The 22,004-nt window shown below is 37.2% G+C and overlaps 3 protein-coding genes across 3 annotated transcripts; all 3 read right to left on the minus strand.

Annotated features, from left to right (window-relative positions):
• Nucleotides 1-5,793: 5,793 nt before the first annotated feature.
• On the minus strand, nt 5,794-15,831 carry LOC147938047 (uncharacterized). Its single transcript, XM_087463936.1, has 8 exons — nt 15,512-15,831; nt 14,431-15,434; nt 13,737-14,330; nt 13,030-13,659; nt 12,638-12,889; nt 11,840-12,502; nt 11,520-11,726; nt 5,794-6,161 (listed from the first exon to the last, which is right to left on the minus strand). Exons 5-8 carry the CDS (start codon nt 12,699-12,701, stop codon nt 5,794-5,796), a joined length of 1,302 nt encoding a protein of 433 aa, XP_087320062.1. The 5' UTR covers nt 12,702-12,889; nt 13,030-13,659; nt 13,737-14,330; nt 14,431-15,434; nt 15,512-15,831.
• On the minus strand, nt 12,975-19,233 carry LOC147938048 (uncharacterized). The gene is made up of 12 exons (XM_087465444.1): nt 19,099-19,233; nt 18,661-18,931; nt 18,434-18,548; nt 18,215-18,319; nt 18,078-18,134; nt 17,940-17,995; nt 16,035-16,274; nt 15,512-15,950; nt 14,431-15,368; nt 13,863-14,330; nt 13,737-13,818; nt 12,975-13,659 (listed from the first exon to the last, which is right to left on the minus strand). The coding sequence occupies exons 1-12, from the start codon at nt 19,231-19,233 to the stop codon at nt 12,975-12,977; spliced, it is 3,591 nt and encodes a 1,196-aa protein (XP_087321570.1).
• Nucleotides 19,234-20,325: 1,092 nt separating this feature from the next.
• LOC104748535 (uncharacterized) lies at nt 20,326-21,697 on the minus strand. Its single transcript, XM_010470160.2, has 6 exons — nt 21,560-21,697; nt 21,163-21,430; nt 20,962-21,073; nt 20,706-20,833; nt 20,534-20,621; nt 20,326-20,425 (listed from the first exon to the last, which is right to left on the minus strand). Exons 1-6 carry the CDS (start codon nt 21,695-21,697, stop codon nt 20,326-20,328), a joined length of 834 nt encoding a protein of 277 aa, XP_010468462.2.
• Between the last annotated feature and the right edge of the window lie 307 nt (nt 21,698-22,004).

The raw sequence follows: 22,004 nt of genomic DNA on the forward strand, positions 1-22,004 counted from the left end.
GAAGCCAAATTCATGGCCGGAACTGAGGCAGCGAGACAAGTTATTTGGCTACAGGACCTACTCGAAGAAGTTACAGGAAAGCCATGTGAGAAAGTTACAATCGGTCAGCTATTGGTCTTAAAAAAAATCCGGTGTTCCATGGTCATAGTAAACATATTCATACAAGGTACCACTTTATTAGAGAGTGTGTTGAAAATGAGCAAGTGGAGGTGGTACATGTCCCTGGGAATGAACAGAAAGCTGATATCCTTACCAAATCTCTTGGAAGAAACAAATTCAAGGAGATGAGAGACCTCATTGGCATGAGAGAGGTAGTAGAAGAATGGATCATGGCATGTGAAGATGAGACTACATCTATAAATAAGAACCACACATGGGACCTTGTTGACCTACCTAAAGGAGTAAAACCGATTGGACTAAAATGGGTTTTCAAGCTTAAGAAAAACTCTGATGGCAGCATTAATAAGCACAAGGCACGACTTGTTGCTAAAGGATATGTGCAACGTCTTGGGATTGACTTTGAAGAGGTTTTTGCTCCTGTTGTTCGGCTTGAAACAATACGTCTTCTTGTCAATCTTGCAGCATCTAACGGATGGGAAGTACATCATTTAGATGTAAAAACAGCATTTTTTCATGGAGAGCTAAAAGAGACTATTTATGTTTGTCAACTAGAGAGTTTTGAAGAGAAAGGGAAAGAAGACAAGGTCTACAAGCTGAACAAAGCTCTATATGGGCTAAGACAAGCACCAAGGGCTTGGAACAACAAGCCTGATCAAATTCTTTGTGTGTTAAAGTTCAATAAGTGTTCAAAGGAGCCTTCAGTCTATAGAAAGGTAGTGGAAGGAAATCGACTTGTTGTGGCGGTATACGTTGATGATCTATTTGTCACAGGAACAAACAAGAATGTTATTGATCAGTTCAAGAAGGAAATGACATTAAAATTTGACATGAGTGATTTAGGAAATATAATATACTATCATGGGATTGAAGTATGTCAATATGAGGGAGGTATCACACTAAATCAACGTCGATATGCCTTGAAGATTTTGGAAGAAGCTGTGATGCAGGACTACAACCCTGTTCATACACTGATGGAACAGGTCTGAAGCTGAACAAGTCTGAGAAAGAAGAATCAATCAAAGCCACTACATACAGGAGGAACATCGGATGTCTTCGGTATCTCTTGCATACACGACCTGACTTGTCGTATTGTGTGGGAGTCCTAAGTCGGTATATGCAGGATCCTAAGGTACCACATGGTGTTGCTATGAAGAAGTGCTTGCGATATTTAAAGAGAGCGGTTAACTTAGGCTTGACATTCGAACGCTCAACAACAAGGGTGCCAAGGATAGTAGGCTACATCGACAGCTATTATAATGTCGACCCTGATGACGGTAAGAGCACAACAGGACACATCTTCTATCTTGGAGAGAGTCCAATAACATGGTGTTCCCAAAAGAAAGACACGGTTGCTTTTGTCGTCGTGTGAAGCCAAATTCATGGCCGGAACTGAGGCAGCGAGACAAGTTATTTGGCTACAGGACCTACTCGAAGAAGTTACAGGAAAGCCATGTGAGAAAGTTACAATCGGTCAGCTATTGGTCTTAAAAAAAATCCGGTGTTCCATGGTCATAGTAAACATATTCATACAAGGTACCACTTTATTAGAGAGTGTGTTGAAAATGAGCAAGTGGAGGTGGTACATGTCCCTGGGAATGAACAGAAAGCTGATATCCTTACCAAATCTCTTGGAAGAAACAAATTCAAGGAGATGAGAGACCTCATTGGCATGAGAGAGGTAGTAGAAGAATGGATCATGGCATGTGAAGATGAGGCTACATCTATAAATAAGAACCACACATGGGACCTTGTTGACCTACCTAAAGGAGTAAAACCGATTGGACTAAAATGGGTTTTCAAGCTTAAGAAAAACTCTGATGACAGCATTAATAAGCACAAGGCACGACTTGTTGCTAAAGGATATGTGCAACGTCTTGGGATTGACTTTGAAGAGGTTTTTGCTCCTGTTGTTCGGCTTGAAACAATACGTCTTCTTGTCAATCTTGCAGCATCCAACGGATGGGAAGTACATCATTTAGATGTAAAAACAGCATTTCTTCATGGAGAGCTAAAAGAGACTGTTTATGTTTGCCAACCAGAGAGTTTTGAAGAGAAAGGGAAAGAAGACAAGGTCTACAAGCTGAACAAAGGTCTATATGGGCCAAGACAAGCACCAAGGACTTGGAACAACAAGCCTGATCAAATTCTTTGTGTGTTAAAGTTCAATAAGTGTTCAAAGGAGCCTTCAGTCTATAGAAAGGTAGTGGAAGGAAATCGACTTGTTGTGGCGGTATACGTTGATGATCTATTTGTCACAGGAACAAACAAGAATGTTATTGATCAGTTCAAGAAGGAAATGGCATTAAAATTCGACATGAGTGATTTAGGAAAATTAACATACTATCTTGGGATTGAAGTATGTCAATATGAGGGAGGTATCACACTAAATCAACGTCGATATACCTTGAAGATTTTTGAAGAAGCTGGGATGCAGGACTGCAACCCTGTTCATACACTGATGCAACAGGTCTGAAGCTGAACAAGTCTGAGAAAGAAGAATCAATCAACGCCACTGCATACAGGAGGAACATCGGATGTCTTCGGTATCTCTTGCATACACGACCTGACTTGTCGTATTGTGTGGGAGTCCTAAGTCGGTATATGGAGGATCCTAAGGTACCACATGGTGTCGCTATGAAGAAGTGCTTGCGATATTTAAAGAGAGCGGTTAACTTAGGCTTGACATTTGAACGATCAACAACAAGGGTGCCAAGGATAGTAGGCTACAGCGACAGCAGTTATAATGTCGACCCTGATGACGGTAAGAGCACAACATGACAAATTCTTCTACCTTGGAGAGAGTCCAATAACATGGTGTTCCCAAAAGCAAGACACGGTTGCTTTGTCGTCGTGTGAAGCCTAATTTATGGCCAGAACTGAGACAGTGAGACAAGCTATTTGGCTACAGGACCTACTCGAAGAAGTTACAGGAAAGCCATGTGAGAAAGTTACAATTCGGATTTACAATCGGTCAGCTATTGGTCTTACAAAAAATTTGGTGTTCCATGGTCGTAGTAAACATATTCATACAAGGTACCACTTTATTAGAGAGTGTGTTGAAAATGAACAAGTGGAAGTGGTACATGTCCCTGGGAATGATCAGAAAGCTGATATCCTTACCAAAGCTCTTAGAAGAAACAAATTCAAGGAGATGAGAGACCTCATTGGCATGAGAGAGGTAGTAGAAGAAGACTTCAAACTTAGGAGGGAGATTGTTGGATAACTTAAGCTTGAAGTCATCCTATTCCTAATTGGGTTGTGAGTTGACAAGAAGATAAGGGTCAAAGAGTTTAGGAGTTATCTATGCTTAAAGTGTTTTCTTATAGGAATAGGATTGGTGTTATATAAATAAGGTTGTCGAAGTATGACAAAACCTTAAGAGAGAGCTTTGTGATTGAGAGTTTGAGAGAGCTTTAGTTTTTGAAAAGTTTTTCTAAAGCTAATAAAGAAAAGTTGTTCTTTAAATCTTGATCTCAAAGTTCTTAAACATATTTGAAAAATTAGAAGTGTTGTGTCCGCGATAATAAAATATTAAAATAGAATTTTATTAAATTTTATGCTTTGACAATATTTAATACAAATCAAAGCCGATACTATGGATTTGATGATTCGGTTTGGTCTCATATATAGTTTAACAACTAAGTAAGTAGGTAGCGATCGATCGATTTTAAATTTCAAATTAAAATAGTCATTGGATTTGTAACTTTTTTTTACTAATTTAACAAGGACAAAAGGAAAACAAAAAAAATTAAAAATCAAAACTAACAATTAACCTCAAAAGTTATGATTTGAATTTGTAAAGTTATTGAATGGTGATGCTGATGCAGCTAGTTATTGAACGTGAACGGCTTCACTATAAGTTATATGATAAAGACGAGGATTTTGTTTATATAATTTGGTGATGCTACTAGGTGTTACCTAAGTATCTATGTGGATTCAACTTCTTAAACTCCAGAACTTTGGCATTGCCTTTTTTCTAATATTTAGACTTGGTAATGGTATTAGTAGTGTGATAAATAGACTTTGTATGGACAGTGATTAAGTTCGTCGGACCTTAGACCTTCTTGGCTTTAGGAACTGACCCACTATATATATCTCTAAAGGAAAAAAAGAAACTAGATTAGAATTTTTCTTAAAAAAATCGTTTTTTTGTGGTCATGATGTAAAAGACACACTCTGCTTGTGAATAACGAGTCCCAACGATTAGGGATGTTAAATAGGGTTTCTCGTGATGTATAAACCAAAAGTTGGGTCCAGCTTCGTCGAACTTGGCAAATCCTATTCTCGTTTTTAAAAATCTATTGCAAACTTGACGATCAATATACTTGATAAGTTTTTTTTTTTTCTGTAAAAATGGTATCTGATCTCTCCAAATAGATCGTAACCAGGAAAACATAACGCAGTTTATTTGTATATATATATATTCACTCACAGTCAAAAAATATATATTCTACATCTCTTATTTTGAAAAAATATATATTCTACTGTTCTGTACCATATTTGTTCTTTTTTTTTTTTTTTTGTCGGCCATTTCATTTTTATTAAAATGAAAAGTGAAAATCCAAAAGGGCATTACAGATTAATGGTGTAACGAAAGCCCATTTCCCCTAACATTTACAACTTTGATTAAAAATAAATCCACTTATCCTACCTAATTCAAGATAAGGATAAAAAAATAAAGTGCCATGTGTGCTAGGAAGTGTCCACACGTGAGAAAGAAAAGATTTGATACTATCGTCACCGACCAGATCCACGATCAGGTTCATGGTTCGAATGGTAACCGTGGATTTGGTAGTACGAGACAAAAAATTTGCTAGTGCGATACGGTTCAACTATGGTACATGCAGGACAAATATATTTGCGGGACAAGTGCGGTTATTCTGAAATAAGCGATACAAAATAATGTTTGATTGGTGATAAATTATTTGCGGTGCAGATTTCATATTATATTATTAACTAGGTAGTAATCCGTGCTATAGCACGGGACAAAATGTTTATTATAACTTGAAATTATTAATACAATTCATTAAATACAGTCCGCAGTGGTGCGGTTTAAAGATAATAGAAAGAAAACCGCTGCCTTCTAACTGCGGACCATTTTTATGTACAAATAAACTTGGTCCTTTCAGGCCTGCTGGCAGGCCTGTTTTTGGGACGGTCTAAACCGCTGACGGATTTGATGGCCCTGACCGCAGTCACCATTCAGATCCTAAGATTGACATAGACACATTTCCGTTCTTATAGTAATTAAATCTGGCCTCTAGCCTCCACTCGAAGGTATCTAATAAATATTTTTTAAAAATTGTAAATTTTTTAAGCTTGGAAAATTAGATTAAACCAAATTTATAACGAATATAACGAATGTACCTATTTTACTGAATAATTAATAAAATATAATAGTAGGATTTCAAAAATAAAATGTATGTGTGAATCACATTAAGTAAATGAAACTAAATATGTCTATAAGAATGATCAAAAGTATTTTGTGGATTACATAAAAAAATAAGGATTTATAAATTTATTATAACGTGAAATTAAATAGGAAACCCTGCAAAAAATATATATATATATATATATATGATTAAATAATTAAATGGAAGAACAAATAAATTTAATTGAAAAAATGGAAACAAAGTAAAAACAGAGTCTTACAAAGTTATGCATTTTTGTGGATCAAATATTTTGGAAAACCTCTTTGAAGACGACATTCCTTGTTTTCTTTTCGGGTTTTCCTTTTGGGTCAGTAATGAGGATTTTCAATCCTGATTTACTGCTTACACGGGACATGGCTACATATAGCTGGCCATGAGAGAAAACAGGTCTGGGCAAGTATAAACCAACATTTGAGAGAGACTGACCTTGACTTTTGTTGATAGTCATTGCAAAAGCAACGTTAATCGGGAATTGTCTACGTCTCATTTTGAAAGGCAAACGGGAATCTGATGGTATTAATACCATCCTTGGTAAAAGAACAATTTTACCGACTCTCGTACCTGTGATGATTCTTGCTTGTATAACATGATCTGCCATTTGTGTAATCTTGTAACCTCCGCGAACCAATTTTTGTAATTTTGGTGTGGGTGTCGATCGACACCCTTGTTGGCATCTATCGACACCATGTTTTTCCGGTCTGGTCGGGTTTGATTTAATTTCTGATTGGTTCGGTTTGGTTCAATTAAAACCCTAATCGTTTTGTTAAGTGTCGGGGACGAACTGAGGGTTTCAGAAAGTCTCTTTTGTCGCCGTTTGTGTTTTTGGAGAGAAAGAAAGAGAGAAAAGGGAGAAAACGTTTCTGTGACTTTCTGGGTTTGTTCTTGGGGTTTTTGGAGAGATTTGAGGCTGTAGGAGGGTTAGCTGTTGCTGGAAACGAAGGGGGAGCTTCTGGAGGTGTTGTTTTCCACGTTTCTCAATCCAATCTTCCTGTTCTTGAGGTGAGTGCTTGACCATGGTTGATCTAAGCATGAGATCTCTCTTGTTTGTGTGTTTTCTTTGTTGTTTGTGTTGTTTTGTTGCTTGGGTTCATTGTTTTTTGTGATTCCCAGTGATTTCTGAGGTAATTGGGTGAGTTTGAGACGGATTCGAGATGATTGAGAAGGAGAGTTCGATGTTCGGTTTCGCGCAGATCGTGTCTGCAGAGGAGGCATCGATCGACACTAGGAAGCATCGGTCGACACCATTTGGAGTGGCATCGGTCGACACTGTTTAGCATCGGTCGACACCATTGTTTGTAGCATCGATCGACACCGTGAGGAATCGGTCGACACTGGTCTCAGTCGAGACTTGTTTTCCTGGTTTGATGTATTGTTGTGTGTTGTTTGTTTTGCTTAAACTTGAGGGTCTCATATGCTTGTGTGTATAACCCAATAGATGGGAGGATGGCCTCACTAAGTATTTATGATAATACTTACGCATCTCAATTGTTGTTTGTGGTGTGCAGGTATGTGACGTGGAATCATGGCGATGAGGAGGAGGATGAACTAGGGTCTCGTTTGTGTGTTGTTGGTCTTTGTTATATTGTTTAGGATGGAACCTTGGATAGAGATATGTTAGGTTGCTGGATAGAATGGATAGAAATGTTATTGTATTGGTTTTGTATTATTGATATGTTTCCGCTGTGCATGTAATTGGATGTTGGTTTATTATTGGTTGGTTACTGTGTGTGGGTTGGTTTGTTTAATTAAGTAGTATGGGATACTTAATTATATATTGTATTTAATTAATAATAAAAAAAGGGTCGGGTTGTTTCATTTTGGTATCAGAGCCTTTACGGTTCTAGGATGGTTAAATGGATGGTTAGAGCGGTTAGGAATTTAATTGGGTGAATTATTTTCCTTTTTGCTTGATGCATGATGTTGTGTGATGGAATTGATTATGAGTAGTTAGTCAATTTGTTTGCGGTATGGAGTCCTAGTATCATCCTCTTCGAGCCTTCAATGAGATTCCACGGTAAGATGTGTACTCTATGTGCGGTTTTTGAATTGTGTGCTTAGCCTTCTGTTCTGGGTAGTGCAGATGGCTAGAGAGGGTGCTGTGGGTCGCGGTCGTGTCGTGGGTGTGGTCGTGGTCGTGGTCGGGGACGAGGTCAGGTTCCTGAGGCCAGTGTGAGTGTAGCCCAGAGCATGGCCAGTGAGGAGGTGGCGGAGTCACAGGTTCATCCTAGTGTGTCTGGAGACCAGGCTGGTTTGGGTGACGGCAGGGCGGATGGGCCCGGTGTCGGTCACGGTGTTGCCCCGGGTGTGGGGGTTGCAGCGGGAGGTGCTCCAGGCAGGGAGGATGTCTTGATGGACTTGCTAGCTCAGGTTTTGCAGCGACTTCCAGCAGTTGTGCCGCCAGTGGTTGGTGGGCAGGATCCAGTAGTGCCGCCAGTGGTTGGTGGGCAGGGTCTAGTAGTGCCGCCAGTGGGTGGTGGGCAGGGTCCAGTGGTGCAGCCTGTGGCGGGTTTGCAGGCAGGTGTGCAGCCGGGGGCCGAGTTAGTGGATGCACAGTATGTGCGGATGATGGAGCAGCTGCGGCATGTGGGAGCCGGGTATTTCTCAGGAAGTACCGATCCGAGTGTAGCGGATGAGTGGAGAGAGCGGATGGAGGATATTTTCCTTTCGCTTAGGTGTCCCGACCAGTACAGGGTGGATCTGGCAGTGTTTTACTTGTCAGGAGATGCTCGTGTGTGGTGGAGGTCGGTGACAGCACGGAGGGTGCAGCGGGGTATGTCTTGGGGAGATTTTGTGGGGGAGTTTAACTCCAAGTATTTTCCTCAGGAGGCTCTTGATCGTATGGAGGCACGGTTCTTGGGTTTGACTCAGGGGGACCGTACAGTGCGGGAACTGGATGCAGAGTTCAGTCGGCTTGTGGGGTATGCAGGCCGGGCTTGGGAGCCAGAGTCGGCTCAGGTGCGGAGGTTCTTGCTGGCTTTGCGAGATGATTTGAGGACACGGTGCAGAGTGAGGAGCTATGCCACAAGGGCGGAGCTGGTTGAGGTTGCAGCTGGGATAGAGGATGACCTGAGGTCACAGTTAGTGGTGGTCAGTCCAGCGGTTCGTTCAGAGGAGACATTGGAGCAGAGCATTCCAAACAAGGATAGGCAGTTGGAGCAAAGGCGTAAAAGGAAGCGGGAAGAGACGACAGTGGCAAACCAAGGTGGCCAGAGAGGTTATGGGAGCGGGAGCATGGATCACGTGTCGGCAAGCGGGGCTAGGGGAGGTGATTCGCAGGAGTACCGTCGAGTGTGTTATCATTGCGGGGAGGAAGGGCATATCAGGCCTTTCTGTCCTAAGAGGAGGCAGATGATGGAGGTTGCAGCGCAGCCGAAGGGAGGACCGGGTGTCCATTCCGGCGCTTAGTTTTAGCTTATGTATTCTTTCTTTCATTATGTATTTTCATTTGGAGTTGTAAACGATTATTGCATTTGAGGTTCTAATAAAAGTTGGAGTTCTTTGGTTTTGGGATTTGTGAAAAATCACTGGAAAGGAAATAGCACGGGAGTCTATAAATGGAAAGTTTCCATAAATAGAAGATTGCTATAAATGGAAAGTTTCCATAAATAGAAGATTGCTATAAATGGAAAGTTTCTAAAAATAGAAGTTTCCAGAAATGGAAAGTGTTGAGGTAGATCTAGTCGGGAGAAACTCGTTGACATCGGACTTATTTGCTCAGGATAGTGTGAGCCCAACTCATGTGATACCGATAGCTCAATGGACTTTGTGGCCAGAGAGTGGGAGTGGTATGTTTGCTTCGGATGACGATCCGTGAGCGTGCTTTAGGGTGACGACCTTAGAGCGGGATTTTGAGACTCCCTGGATACCGTAGCTGTGAGCCGTGGCTCGGCAGTGAGCCGGTATGTCTCGAGGGTTGCGACCCGAGAGCGGGGGGAGTGGGCATGTGAGACTCCCTGGATACCGTAGCTGTGAGCTGTGGCTCGGCAGTGAGCCGGTATGACTCGAAGGTTGCAACCTGAGGGCGGGGGGAGTGTGTGTGTGAGTGACTTCATGGATGCTGTAGCTTAAGGCGGTTCGCCTGATAGCGAGCCGGCATGATTCGTTGGTTGCGACCACGGACGGGGGAAGCACTGAGTTTTGAGCAAATAGTGTCTTTGATGTGAGTATATTGACTAGAGGGAGACCTCGTGGTTCAGTCGGAGGTGTGCGGGCTGTTGCGACAGTGCACGGGAAACCTTGGCTGACGGTATTTAGTCCGGTCGGGGACGTGCGGGCCGTGTTGACGGTGGCACGGAGGTCCTTGACAATTGGACGGTTTTGCGGGATTTTGAGACTCCCTGGATACCGTAGCTGTAGGCTGTGGCCTGGCAGTGAGCCGGTATGACTCGAAGGTTGCGACCTGAGAGCGGGGGGAGTGTGTGTGTGTGAGTGACTTCCTGGATGCCGTAGCTTAAGGCGGTTGGCCTGATAGCGAGCCAGCATGATTCGTTGGTTGCGACCACGGACGGGGGAAGCACTGAGTTGTGAGCAAATAGTGTCTTTTGATGTGAGTATAATGACTAGAGGAAGACCTCGAGGGTCAGTCGGAGGTGTGCGGGCTGTTGCGACAGTGGCACGGGAAACCTTGGCTGATGGTGTTTAGTCCGGTCTGGGGACGTGCGGGCCATGTTGACGGTGGCACGGAGGTCCTTGGAGGATGGACGGTACTGCGGGATTCGAGGACGAATCCTTATTGGTGGGGGAGAATTGTAACATCCGCGAACCAATTTTTGTAATTTTGGTGTGGGTGTCGATCGACACCCTTGTTGGCATCGATCGACACCATGTTTTTCCGGTCTGGTCGGGTTTGATTTAATTGCTGATTGGTTCGGTTTGGTTCAATTAAAACCCTAATCGTTTTGTTAAGTGTCGGGGACGAACTGAGGGTTTCAGAAAGTCTCTTTTGTCGCCGTTTGTATTTTTGGAGAGAAAGAAAGAGAGAAAAGGGAGAAAACGTTTCTGTGACTTTCTGGGTTTGTTCTTGGGATTTTTGGAGAGATCTGAGGCTGTAGGAGGGTTAGCTGTTGCTGGAAACGAAGGGGGAGCTTCTGGAGGTGTTGTTTTCCACGTTTCTCAATCCAATCTTCCTGTTCTTGAGGTGAGTGCTTGACCATGGTTGATCTAAGCATGAGATCTCTCTTGTTTGTGTGTTTTCTTTGTTGTTTGTGTTGTTTTGTTGCTTGGGTTCGTTGTTTTTTGTGATTCCCAGTGATTTCTGAGGTAATTGGGTGAGTTTGAGACGGATTCGAGATGATTGGGAAGGAGAGTTCGATGTTCGGTTTCGCGCAGATCGTGTCTGCAGAGGAGGCATCGATCGACACTAGGAAGCATCGGTCGACACCATTTGGAGTGGCATCGGTCAACACTGTTTAGCATCGGTCGACACCATTGTTTGTAGCATCGATCGACACCGTGAGGAATCGGTCGACACTGGTCTCAGTCGAGACTTGTTTTCCTGGTTTGATGTATTGTTGTGTGTTGTTTGTTTTGCTTAAACTTGAGGGTCTCATATGCTTGTGTGTATAACCCAGTAGATGGGAGGACGGCCTCACTAAGTATTTATGATAATACTTACGCATCTCAATTGTTGTTTGTGGTGTGCAGGTATGTGACGTGGAATCATGGCGATGAGGAGGAGGATGAACTAAGGTCTCGTTTGTGTGTTGTTGGTCTTTGTTATATTGTTTAGGATGGAACCTTGGATAGAGATATGTTAGGTTGCTGGATAGAATGGATAGAATGGATAGAAATGTTATTGTATTGGTTTTGTATTATTGATATGTTTCCGCTGTGCATGTAATTGGATGTTGGTTTATTATTGGTTGGTTACTGTGTGTGGGTTGGTTTGTTTAATTAAGTAGTATGGGATACTTAATTATATATTGTATTTAATTAATAAAAAAAAAAAGGTCGGGTTGTTTCAAATCTGTAGTCTTGTTCCATTCATTAGACCTCCATGAGCATCAATATTGCGTAACAACATGACTGGACAACCAATTTTCAAACGAAGAGCATGGTTTGGCACTCCTGAAATCCTAACTGAATTTAGGAAATCAGGGCTATATGCAGGATTGTCTTTATTCCTTGTATCTTGTGGATCAATACTATCTGAACTTAAGTAAACCCTTTCCTCACCTGTAACAAAATCAACAATAGAAACAAAACTATAAATAATTGAATAGACCAAATCAAGAAGTCTCATATAGTATATAATATATATACAATTTGTTGATTAAACTTTTACTAACCTTCTAAAATGGATATCATGTGGTCGTTTATAGTGTTGACATCATCATTTGTAGGACACAAAATAGCTCTGCTTTGAAAATAGCTCGAATCCTTGGGAGTATGTAACGAATTACCATACACTGCATTAACGATGGATTCAATTGGAGAGTTTACTTCTGTGATAAGCAATTCTTCTGGGATGTCAATATCAACTACTCCATCATTTGGCTCATTAAGTCTTCCTTCTCCAACATCAAGAATCCATTTCGAGAACTCTTCAATCTCCCTGGCTTCATTTGGAGTTATCTTTTGTAGCAACCTCATATTTCTTGTTAGCCTTAACACTTTACACTGATTCCAAAGGTAAGATGAGTTAAGCGATGAGTTAACAATTTGTTCTCGACCAGCACCGACAATAACAGGAAGTATCTGACGAAAATCACCACCAAAAATAATGACCTTTCCCCCAAAAGGTTTATCTTCAGGATCACGCATTATATCTTTCAAACTTCTATCTAAAGTCTCAAAGCAGTACTTACTCATCATTGGAGCTTCGTCCCAAATTATCAACTTGGCTTCTTGGACTAATTCACCTAGATCAGAAGACCTTGACATTCTGCACATAGATGTATCATGAACTTCAAGAGGAATGCCAAACCTTGAATGAGCTGTTCTGCCACCTTCTAATAAAAGAGAGGCTATACCGCTAGAAGCAGTATTTAAAACGATTTCTCCCCTTATCCTTACAGCTGCAGATAAAACTTTCCAAAGGAATGTTTTACCAGTTCCACCAAAACCATATAAGAAAAATACTCCACCTTTATCTTTGAAAACAGAGTCTATGATCTCATCATATATCTTCTTCTGCTCTTGAGTAAGCATATTTAACCACTCCAGATGATTCTTTTTTAAATCAGCTTGATTGATGAGTCTACGCTCATCAGCTATTAACTGGTTTAAGACAGGAATATTATCATTCTGTAGCTGGGGCAGAGTCTTAAAAAACTCAAGTGAAGAACCATTTCTTTTCAACTGTTTGTTTATCTCTTGTAAACAGAATATTTTCCTTTCTTCATCACTCAATGTAAGCTCCGTAAAATGTAGATTAGTTAATTTTTATACTACATCTTTAATAATTATTTAAAAATATATATATTAAACAGATAGTAAAAGTAATGAACCTGGTCGTTTTAGTTCTTCTCTTTTACGCCTTAATATGTCATCAGATAACATAGTCCAAGTTTCTTCCCACACAATATCAGGAGCACTTAGCACGGCGGAGAGAAGCATCCTCACAAACATTTTACGAACGTACTTTGCAGAACACATGAAGTGTGCTTCTTTAATACCTTCAATATATTCTTTGTCATCATCTAACAGACCAAGAGCATAACATGCTTCACGATACGATTTGTGTATGACACCATTGACAGTTTTAATGTGATCAAAACTGGTAGGACCTCTGACTGAATTGAGAAGAATCCTCAGATGATATGCATCGTCTATATTCGGAGGAACGTAGTTAATTCTCCCTATAGCAAATGCTCTTGTCTTCCTTTTGTAAAAAACTTTCTCCTTCCCATCCCATATAAACTTGCTTGGTATTTCTTCATATAATAACTTCCTAGCTTCTTCATCACGTTTATTAAGTTCAAATAAAGCAAGAAACTGAGATTCATCAAGAGAGTCACAATCCATGACATCCTGTGCAGACTCACCGTCCCGAAAATAAATAGGATGTTTGCCTTCCTCATGGAAAGTGAGTGGGACAACAGCGGTTTGCCTATAATGTATTGGGTAAGCTAAAATCCTCCACATAGCCTCACACGCAGATACATATCTTCAAAAGATTGAAATAAGCTGATTTACAATGAATTAAATAAACACAAATTGAAGGAATGTACTAAATGTTTTTACCTGCCATCGAAGTAATCTTGTATCTCGTCTTTTGATGCTGGCGTATTCTCATTTTGAAGATTCTTCTGACCTTCTTCAGTTCCTTTTTTTTATAAGGTTCAACAATGACACCAACTCGATCATTACCTTTGTGAACATACTTAAATAAGTACTTCACTGAACCTGTTTGGTTGCACCACTCCACATTTATATGAGCATGATATTTGACCAACAAAAACCGATTGTAAGGCACAACATATCGGTTATCACATTTGAAACCATTCTTCTCGATAAAACGCTCATCATTTCTTCTTCTATAAACCGGGTAACCTTCCTTGTCAATGCTGGTGGTTTTAACATGTGGTTTTGGGTAAAATTTTGAACAGCTACCTTCTTCCATGCAAGGAGATGAGGGGTAAGCAGCACCACATGGACCATGAATCATACATTCTGATATTATATTGTAGAGTTCTGGATCTGTTTCCTTGTCTGGAATTTCAGCACAAATCAACTTGTCAATTTCGTCTGCAGTAGGAAACTTGCATTTCGGATCCATCCATACTATAATATGAGCATGTGGAAGACCCCTTTTTTGAAACTCTACTGTGTACATAGCTGCACAACAATAATATGTCTTGTTATATATTAATATGTAATGATTTTAAAGAAAGTGTAAATGTTTAATTAAAAATGAAAAAGGTTAAAGAATTTAAACCTGAAACTGTTTTCCCAAAAATATGTTTTCTTGTGATGTCATCCATTAGATTCTCAAGCTTGATCTTGAATATTTTGCAAATGGTGTCTGGTCTATCTTCAGCCTTTAGCTTCCTCTCATTCACAAATCTTACAATTTCAGGCCACTTAGGATTGCATGTGAATGTAATAAAGAGGTCTGGAAACCCAAACTTCTTACATGTAGCCATTGCATTAAGGTAGCTCTGCCTCATATACCTTGGTCCTCCAGTAAAGGAAGCAGGTAGCGTGAAAGAGTCTCCATGATTGTTCAAATTGTCGTCTCCAGCTTCTGCTGCTTTCCTCAAATCTTCCTTGTTTGTCCTTCGAAGTTTCTTTTGGTTTTTCTTTAAATACCTTAGCCTATTTGTTTCGATCATGGTATAGGCATCAACAATAAACTGTTGTAATAAACGCTTTGATCTTAGAAGGGTGTGCTTCTCAATTTTTCTTTCTTGAAGCCTATAAGCAAACCACTGCCTCATACTTACATCCTTCTGACTTTTTTTATTTGAATTCTTTTTCTTTGACTGTTTCTTTGATATCCTTCCTCTTGTTATCTTTGTCTTCTTAATACCAAGTCTGTAGCCATCTTCTCCTCTTGGAAACAACAAAGGATATTGTAAGGCTAGATATGCGACATGGCATTCATGAATTCTTAGTAATTTTCCACTTCTTTTTTGGAGGACGATATCTCTTTTATCCATATTTGCATCAATATCTCCTGGAATCAGTGCAGCAACTTCAGAGGCTGTAGGGATGTTGTATTGCCTACCATCTGTTATGCGACTTGAGATAATCCTCATATGGAAGTTTGATTCTTCTTTCTCCATATCAAACCTATCTCTAGCCATTCTAAAAGCTCTTACATGAGGATTAACTTCGTCCAACAATTTGATTAAGCTTTCCACAAGATCTGGCCTGAATTTTTTCTTCCCATCAACTTTGACTTGACGTCCTTCTTTGTTGCAATTTTTTAAAAAATATCTCATCAGGAACTTTTGCACCAGTAAATTATAAGATATAGAAAATGTATTTAATGAAAAAAAAAATGATTTTATTACCTCATAACATTCACTCTATTTTGGACTTCATTTTGAGTGTCAACAATATAAAGTTGTTGAAACTTTGCATAATCACCAGCCTTTGGTTTTAAAGAACCCATCAAGTGATAGTTTTCACCTTGCAAAGCAAACATGGATGGGCCACAGCCTTTTTTAACAGAACGATCTACCTTTCCACCCAAAGATGTAAAAGAAAAAACCATGTTATAAGGTCTACTATTCTCCTGGAAGTGACGTGACAAATCATCTTCATTTGTTAGTAGATTCCATAACATTTCTGGAGACTCTTTTAGCATAGGTAGAACAATTTGTCCTTGCATACAACATCCAGTATAGACTGGATTATTAGTTCTTACTCTCCTTCGCAACCTCTCTCCATACCAAAAAATTGCACCACAATGAGGACAACTATATTCAGGATCACCATCATCTGCATATCCTGCAAATATTTAATGTATCATCCACAATTTTCAAATTTTAATTGTTTATAAATATACTAAAAATGATATATATTAAAGAATACCTGCCCATAAATTAATAGTCTTCTTTGTAGTAATAGTTGCGGTTCCAAAAACTTTTTTAAAACTTTCTTCAAACATGGTAAGCATATCATAACGTCGTTTAGCATCATTAGCAGCTGAAAGTTGTGGTGTAATTTGATCAACAACATCTTCATCATCATCAGCATATTCAGATGATGATGAAAAATCTTCTCCTTGACTACTACAATAAAACACCTGATCATCATATTCTTCTTCAATATCTGCAAAACATGGATTGATTATTTTATTTTCGTAAATAAATGTCTAACAATAGATAATATAGACTTTTATTATTGGATGAAGAAATTATACCGCTATCTGAGTCAACCTGCTCATATTCATTGTCTTCATCTTCCTCTAAATTTGTCATTTTTGAAATGCTTGAAACTTTTCTTCTAAATATGTTGTTTTTTGATGATTGAGTGGACACTCGATCTGTGTATAAAAGGAGAGTTAATAAAAATTGAAAAAACATTGTAGTAGTTAAAATAAAGAGTTACGCATATTACAAATAACCTCTAATTATAGTGCTATCTGGACTGATCTCTTCCTCAAATGAGGGTCTATTATTTGTTTCGGGTATATTAGTAACATCTGAAAGTGTGGGATTGTACTGACTTCCACTTGCATGATTACTTTGATAGTTATTTGGCACCAGTTTGTCTATAAGGTATAAGGTTTGAAATAATTAGTTTTCTATATAATATAAAAATAAAAATAATTATAAAAATATGTTAGATTAAAAGACCTGATGGAGTTGATGAAATTCGTCCCATTTTTGCTATAGAGTCAACTATGGGTGTGATAGATGAGTGAATCCTTGTGTTGCAAGTTTGTTTCGAAATCCATTTTTCCAAATTGGGCTTACTTCCTGAAGGAAAAATTGAATTGACACGGGTATTGAAAACGTAATGATCATAGAAATAAGAAGATGAGCAATAATTTAAATCTTAGAATTGAATTTAAGATTTTTTTAAATTACCATTAAAAATATTACTGCGACTCTCTTTGTTACATAGGCCTTCATTTGAAAAGCCAGAAGATGGTGTCCTATAATCTACACGAAAATAACAAAATTAAAAATATGCTTGGATTTAGTTTGTGAAGTTAATATAGTTTATATATTGAATAAATAAAAAATGTAAATATGAAATTGAGAATCAAAATACCAGAAGGTGTGTTACTTGTACTTGGAGAGGAAAGTACTTGAGAAGATGGCCGATTTGTAATATCATTTAGAACTCTACCAAAAACAGAATTAATATTGACTACAGTTTGAGGCTTCTGTGATACTGTAACTGGACTTTGGGATTGATTTTCCGAAGACACTTTACGATTTTTTGGGTGGCCTTCTTTTACTTGAATACGATTTGATTCATCATTTTTCCTCTTCTTCATTGTAAAAAACTAAACAAACGAAACAATTGTGATTGATTGTTTATTAAGAAATATCTTCGTAGGACTAATGAGAGAACGCTTAATGAGGGATACTAATTAATCTGTCTATTAATTTATCACAAAATTATGTGACAGTATATGTTAAGCGAATGAACTCTTTACGAAATAGTTAGCCATAACTAAATATATGTTTAGCCATAACTACTGGAGAATATTTACGAAATCTTTTAAGGATCATATAAAGAAATTATATGACAATTTATATGTTAAGACTTACCCGTTTTCTTTTAAATTTAAGTTTAAATATATAAACATATATTAAATTGTTATTCAAATAAAGAAATTATAGTAGAGTTGAGAAAACGATAATAAAGACGGAATTATCGGTTCACAATTACAACAACTTATACTAATTAAAAGGAAACCAAAAGATTCGATAAAATTTTGTAACAAAAAATGTGGCTGTTACACTGATTAATTAGAATCACTTGATTCTTCTTCTACCTGATAATCTTCATCATCTGATGTATCATGAAAAGCGAGACTGCAGAAAAATAGGAAAATATGTTTAAAACAATATATTGTAAAGAGATACTGCAAATAATATATGAATATTTTGAACTTACAGAGCAGGATCAGTCGTGAATGGTCTGACTTCGTTTCCAAGTTTAAGAATCGAACATCTAAATTGAGACATTAAAAATGAAACTAAGATATCTTTATACCGGCAAAGGAAGCTCTTCTCCAAAACATAAGCAGACACATGACGTCTTCGCTTCCATATGAAGGACATGAAGTAATTTGTTCCCATTTATAATCAAATTCCAAAGCTGTAACACCTACGGCAAGACATTTAATCTCTTCTCCACTTCACACAAAAAAGTGATTAGCTTCAATACGAAGTTCTTAATAATATTTTCTAAATAGCAATGATCTCATCATGTTTGTAAAACCCTTTAATCACTGTCTTTAATTTACTTACTTGATGTCCTTCACTGTAAAGCGAAGAACTTCTTTATAACCATCGTAACCAGCTTCACGATCTAGAAAGTGAACTTTAAGACGTGGTGCGACTCGTACCACCATCCCACAAAAATCTACCATAAATTATAAAAAGCAAAAAATTAAAATCGTAACTACATATAATGAGTAAAATCATAATATTAAAATTATTATTCTTAAAAAGAATTTTAAGTATAAGATATTTACCAACGCAACAGTTTTTCTCATTCTCTGTAGCATTCTCAAGCGTTATTGCATCTGTTAAATGAAGAAAGTTGCCTGGACATCTGGGAGGTATTAGGGTGATTCGAGTTTGATTTGTGATCAATAAGAGGAAAGGATTGTTGCAGTTCCTGAAAGATTGCTGATTTTTCATAACTTCGAACTTATAAAGAAGAAACCATTCTCCTTCTTCCAATACATGTACGAAATGATCAAAGTAATCACGAAATGGGATTTTAGCTTCAATTCGTTTTCCCTGTTGTCTCATTTTTTCACATTAGAGAAATATTTTCAGTATGGGAATGATATAGATAGTTAATTGAAAACATGCATAACAAAAAGATATCAAAGTATATTGAAAACATGCATAACAAAAATATATCAAAGTGTTTTTATCGAAAATACAAAGATCAATTAAAATACCTTCTCATCAACGACAATCAAAAACTTAAAGTTTGATCCTCCAAATATGAGATCAGGTGTCCAGCAACGGATTAACTTGACAGCAACACTAACCCGATTAGATGTCAGATCCAATTCTTCTATATATGCTACCATATTTTTTAATGGAAATTTTTGTGTTTTAGAGAAGGAAGAAGATGAAAGATGAGACGTTAAAAGAGTAGAAAGGATCTATATAGCTAACGTTATTCAGTATTTATAATGAAAGAGTTCTTAAAGGTTGAAAAACGTAAAGAAACCGAATTATACTTTTTTAAAAAAAAATTACATATAAAATAGCTTGTGGGTACATTTACTATAATGAAATTAATGTTTGATGGGAGTGATATCATAAAGTGTAGTCATTTTTTTATTGGAATGTCCAATTTCTAAAGAATCAAAGCAAAGACTTTGAAAGGCTGACATTTTTTTTTTTTGGACTGGTAAAGCTCCATGCATTGGTTAACTTTCTAATAAAATTATCCTAAATTTATTAAAAAATTGACTACAATGTCATGTAATAAAGTTATTTTGAAGTTTTACCATCCATTCCTTAGCAATTAACACAAAAAATGATTATAGTCTCGGCTTAAAATTAAACCAAAAGAATATGTCCACAATGCATCTTTGAAATTATAAACATTTAGGTCGTTTTGGTGATGTTAAATAAATACCTACTATTATGTATATGTGTATAAACAACTAAACGTTCACCGTGAACTAAATGTTTTGGTGTTGTTAATCAAACTCAAGTACGTTATTATTTTATCTATTATGTATATGTGTATAAACAACTTCAGGAAAGATGTCATTGTTTTCTATTAGCATATTATTTTATCTAATTAGCAAATAATAGGAGATATTATTATAGTATATATATAAAATTTAACAATAAAACATCATAAGATTAAAACTTAAAACAACCGAGTTTTTAAAAGAACATGACATCCCTAATATTAAAATGACATCTATTATGTATATGTGTATAAACAAATTCATAAGATTTGTCATTGTTCTCTATGACCATATTATTTTATCTAAATAGCAAATAAAAGGAGATATCATTATAATATATATAATATATATAAAATTGACCAATAGAAAATAATAAGATTAAAACTTAAAAATAACCGAGTTTTTAAAATAACATGAGAAAATAAGCACGATGAGACAAAATGTCTCTTATTTCACAGCGAAAATAAAGCCAAACTACAAAGCAACTTGAAAGTCGACGACTTCATCATTTACTCCCTTGAAGCTCTCCCTTAATAGATAAAAGTCATCATCACTATCGAGATTAAAGGAGACCCTGAAACATATCATAATAATATATCATCAAAATGATAAATTGTAATAATCAATAAATGAGAGATGAAAGTATGTATGTAAACAACAAATTATGAATTTTAAAGCTTACCTGTTTCTGAAATCAGTTACTTCAGTATATGGAGGATCAAAATAAATAGTAGACACTCCAGGAACACTCAAAAGTTCGATGTCTTGACCTATTGTGAAGAATTCAGATTTTTAAAATTAATAACTTTAACCATAACAGCTACTTCTATATAATAAAAGTAATTAGCTTGTACCTCCATGAGTAAACTTAGCCCTCCAGAAACGTAGAACCCCTATGATAGGAGTTGTATAAGAAGGAATCCAATAACGTTGAAAGTAGTCGGCATGTTCATCATAAGCAGTACAGTGAATGACTTCATGACTACAGGAAAAAAAAATTAGAATTAGTTGTATCTAGTAAATACGGAAAAAGATAATTCAAACAATGGTTTTGATAGTTGGTTTGGTTCCGAATTGCATGAGATATTTATTTCTTCTTGTCCTTATTACTTTTGGTCTTTAAGATCGAAACGCAAAACTCGGGCCCTTTCCTCATATTGAACAGCTCTTGGATCATCGACATAGATCAATGGTTGGACATTGATTACACGTCCCATGATATCTATAAAAAATATTAATATTTATATTAAATATCATAATCATAAAATTAATGTAAGTTAAATCACAAGTAAATTAGAATTAAAAAAATACCTAAGCAGCGATTAGTTATAGCATGATAACTATCATATAGTCTATCAAAAGACACATAATCAATGAAATGATTGTTAGAATGTGGGTCAGTATCTTCCACAATGGTATCTTCCCTAAACACGATCCGATAGTAACCTTCAGTAATACGGATAGGTCTGCTGCAGTTTATAACGTCAAAAGCGGAAAAAACTTTCCATGCATCTTCTTGGATGTCAGACTTGAAAAATTCAATAAGACCATTTGGTATAGTTACTACCATTTTGGTCCCCTGAAATTGATAAGAAAAAAACAAAGTCATATATATATATATATATATATATATATATATATATATATATATATATATATATATTGTTAATTAGGTCCTAAATCAATGATAAAAAGTTGCAAAACTTACGAAGACATCACATACAACCAACTCGAGAGAGTCTTCCCCATCATCTGTTTTACGCCACATCCTTAGGATCTTCACACACACGTTCCACTTCAGATCATTGGACGGATATATGGTGGTTAATCTGCTAAAATTAGCCATATTCGTGAAGAGAAGATATCGTGGTGAAATAAGAAGTGTTTTAGGTTAATAAAAAAGTGACTTCACATATGGTTTGTTTTTATAGAGCAAATTTATTCTTTTAGATTTTTTTGATTTATTTATAAATTCAATGAGTTGTCAAATCTGCATGTTTTACTGTTTTCAAAAATAGTGAAAACCAAGTGTTTATATTCAGAAGATTTACATATATTCATTGTACATTTCGCCATTTTTGAAAACATATGGAAAGTTAAGATTTTGTATTAATAGTTGGTTGACCGGATTAAGATGAATCAACTAATACGGT

The sequence above is a fragment of the Camelina sativa genome, chromosome 9 (assembly GCF_030686135.1).
Source record: "Camelina sativa cultivar CO46 ecotype springtype chromosome 9, ASM3068613v1".
Lineage (NCBI taxonomy): Eukaryota > Viridiplantae > Streptophyta > Magnoliopsida > Brassicales > Brassicaceae > Camelina > Camelina sativa.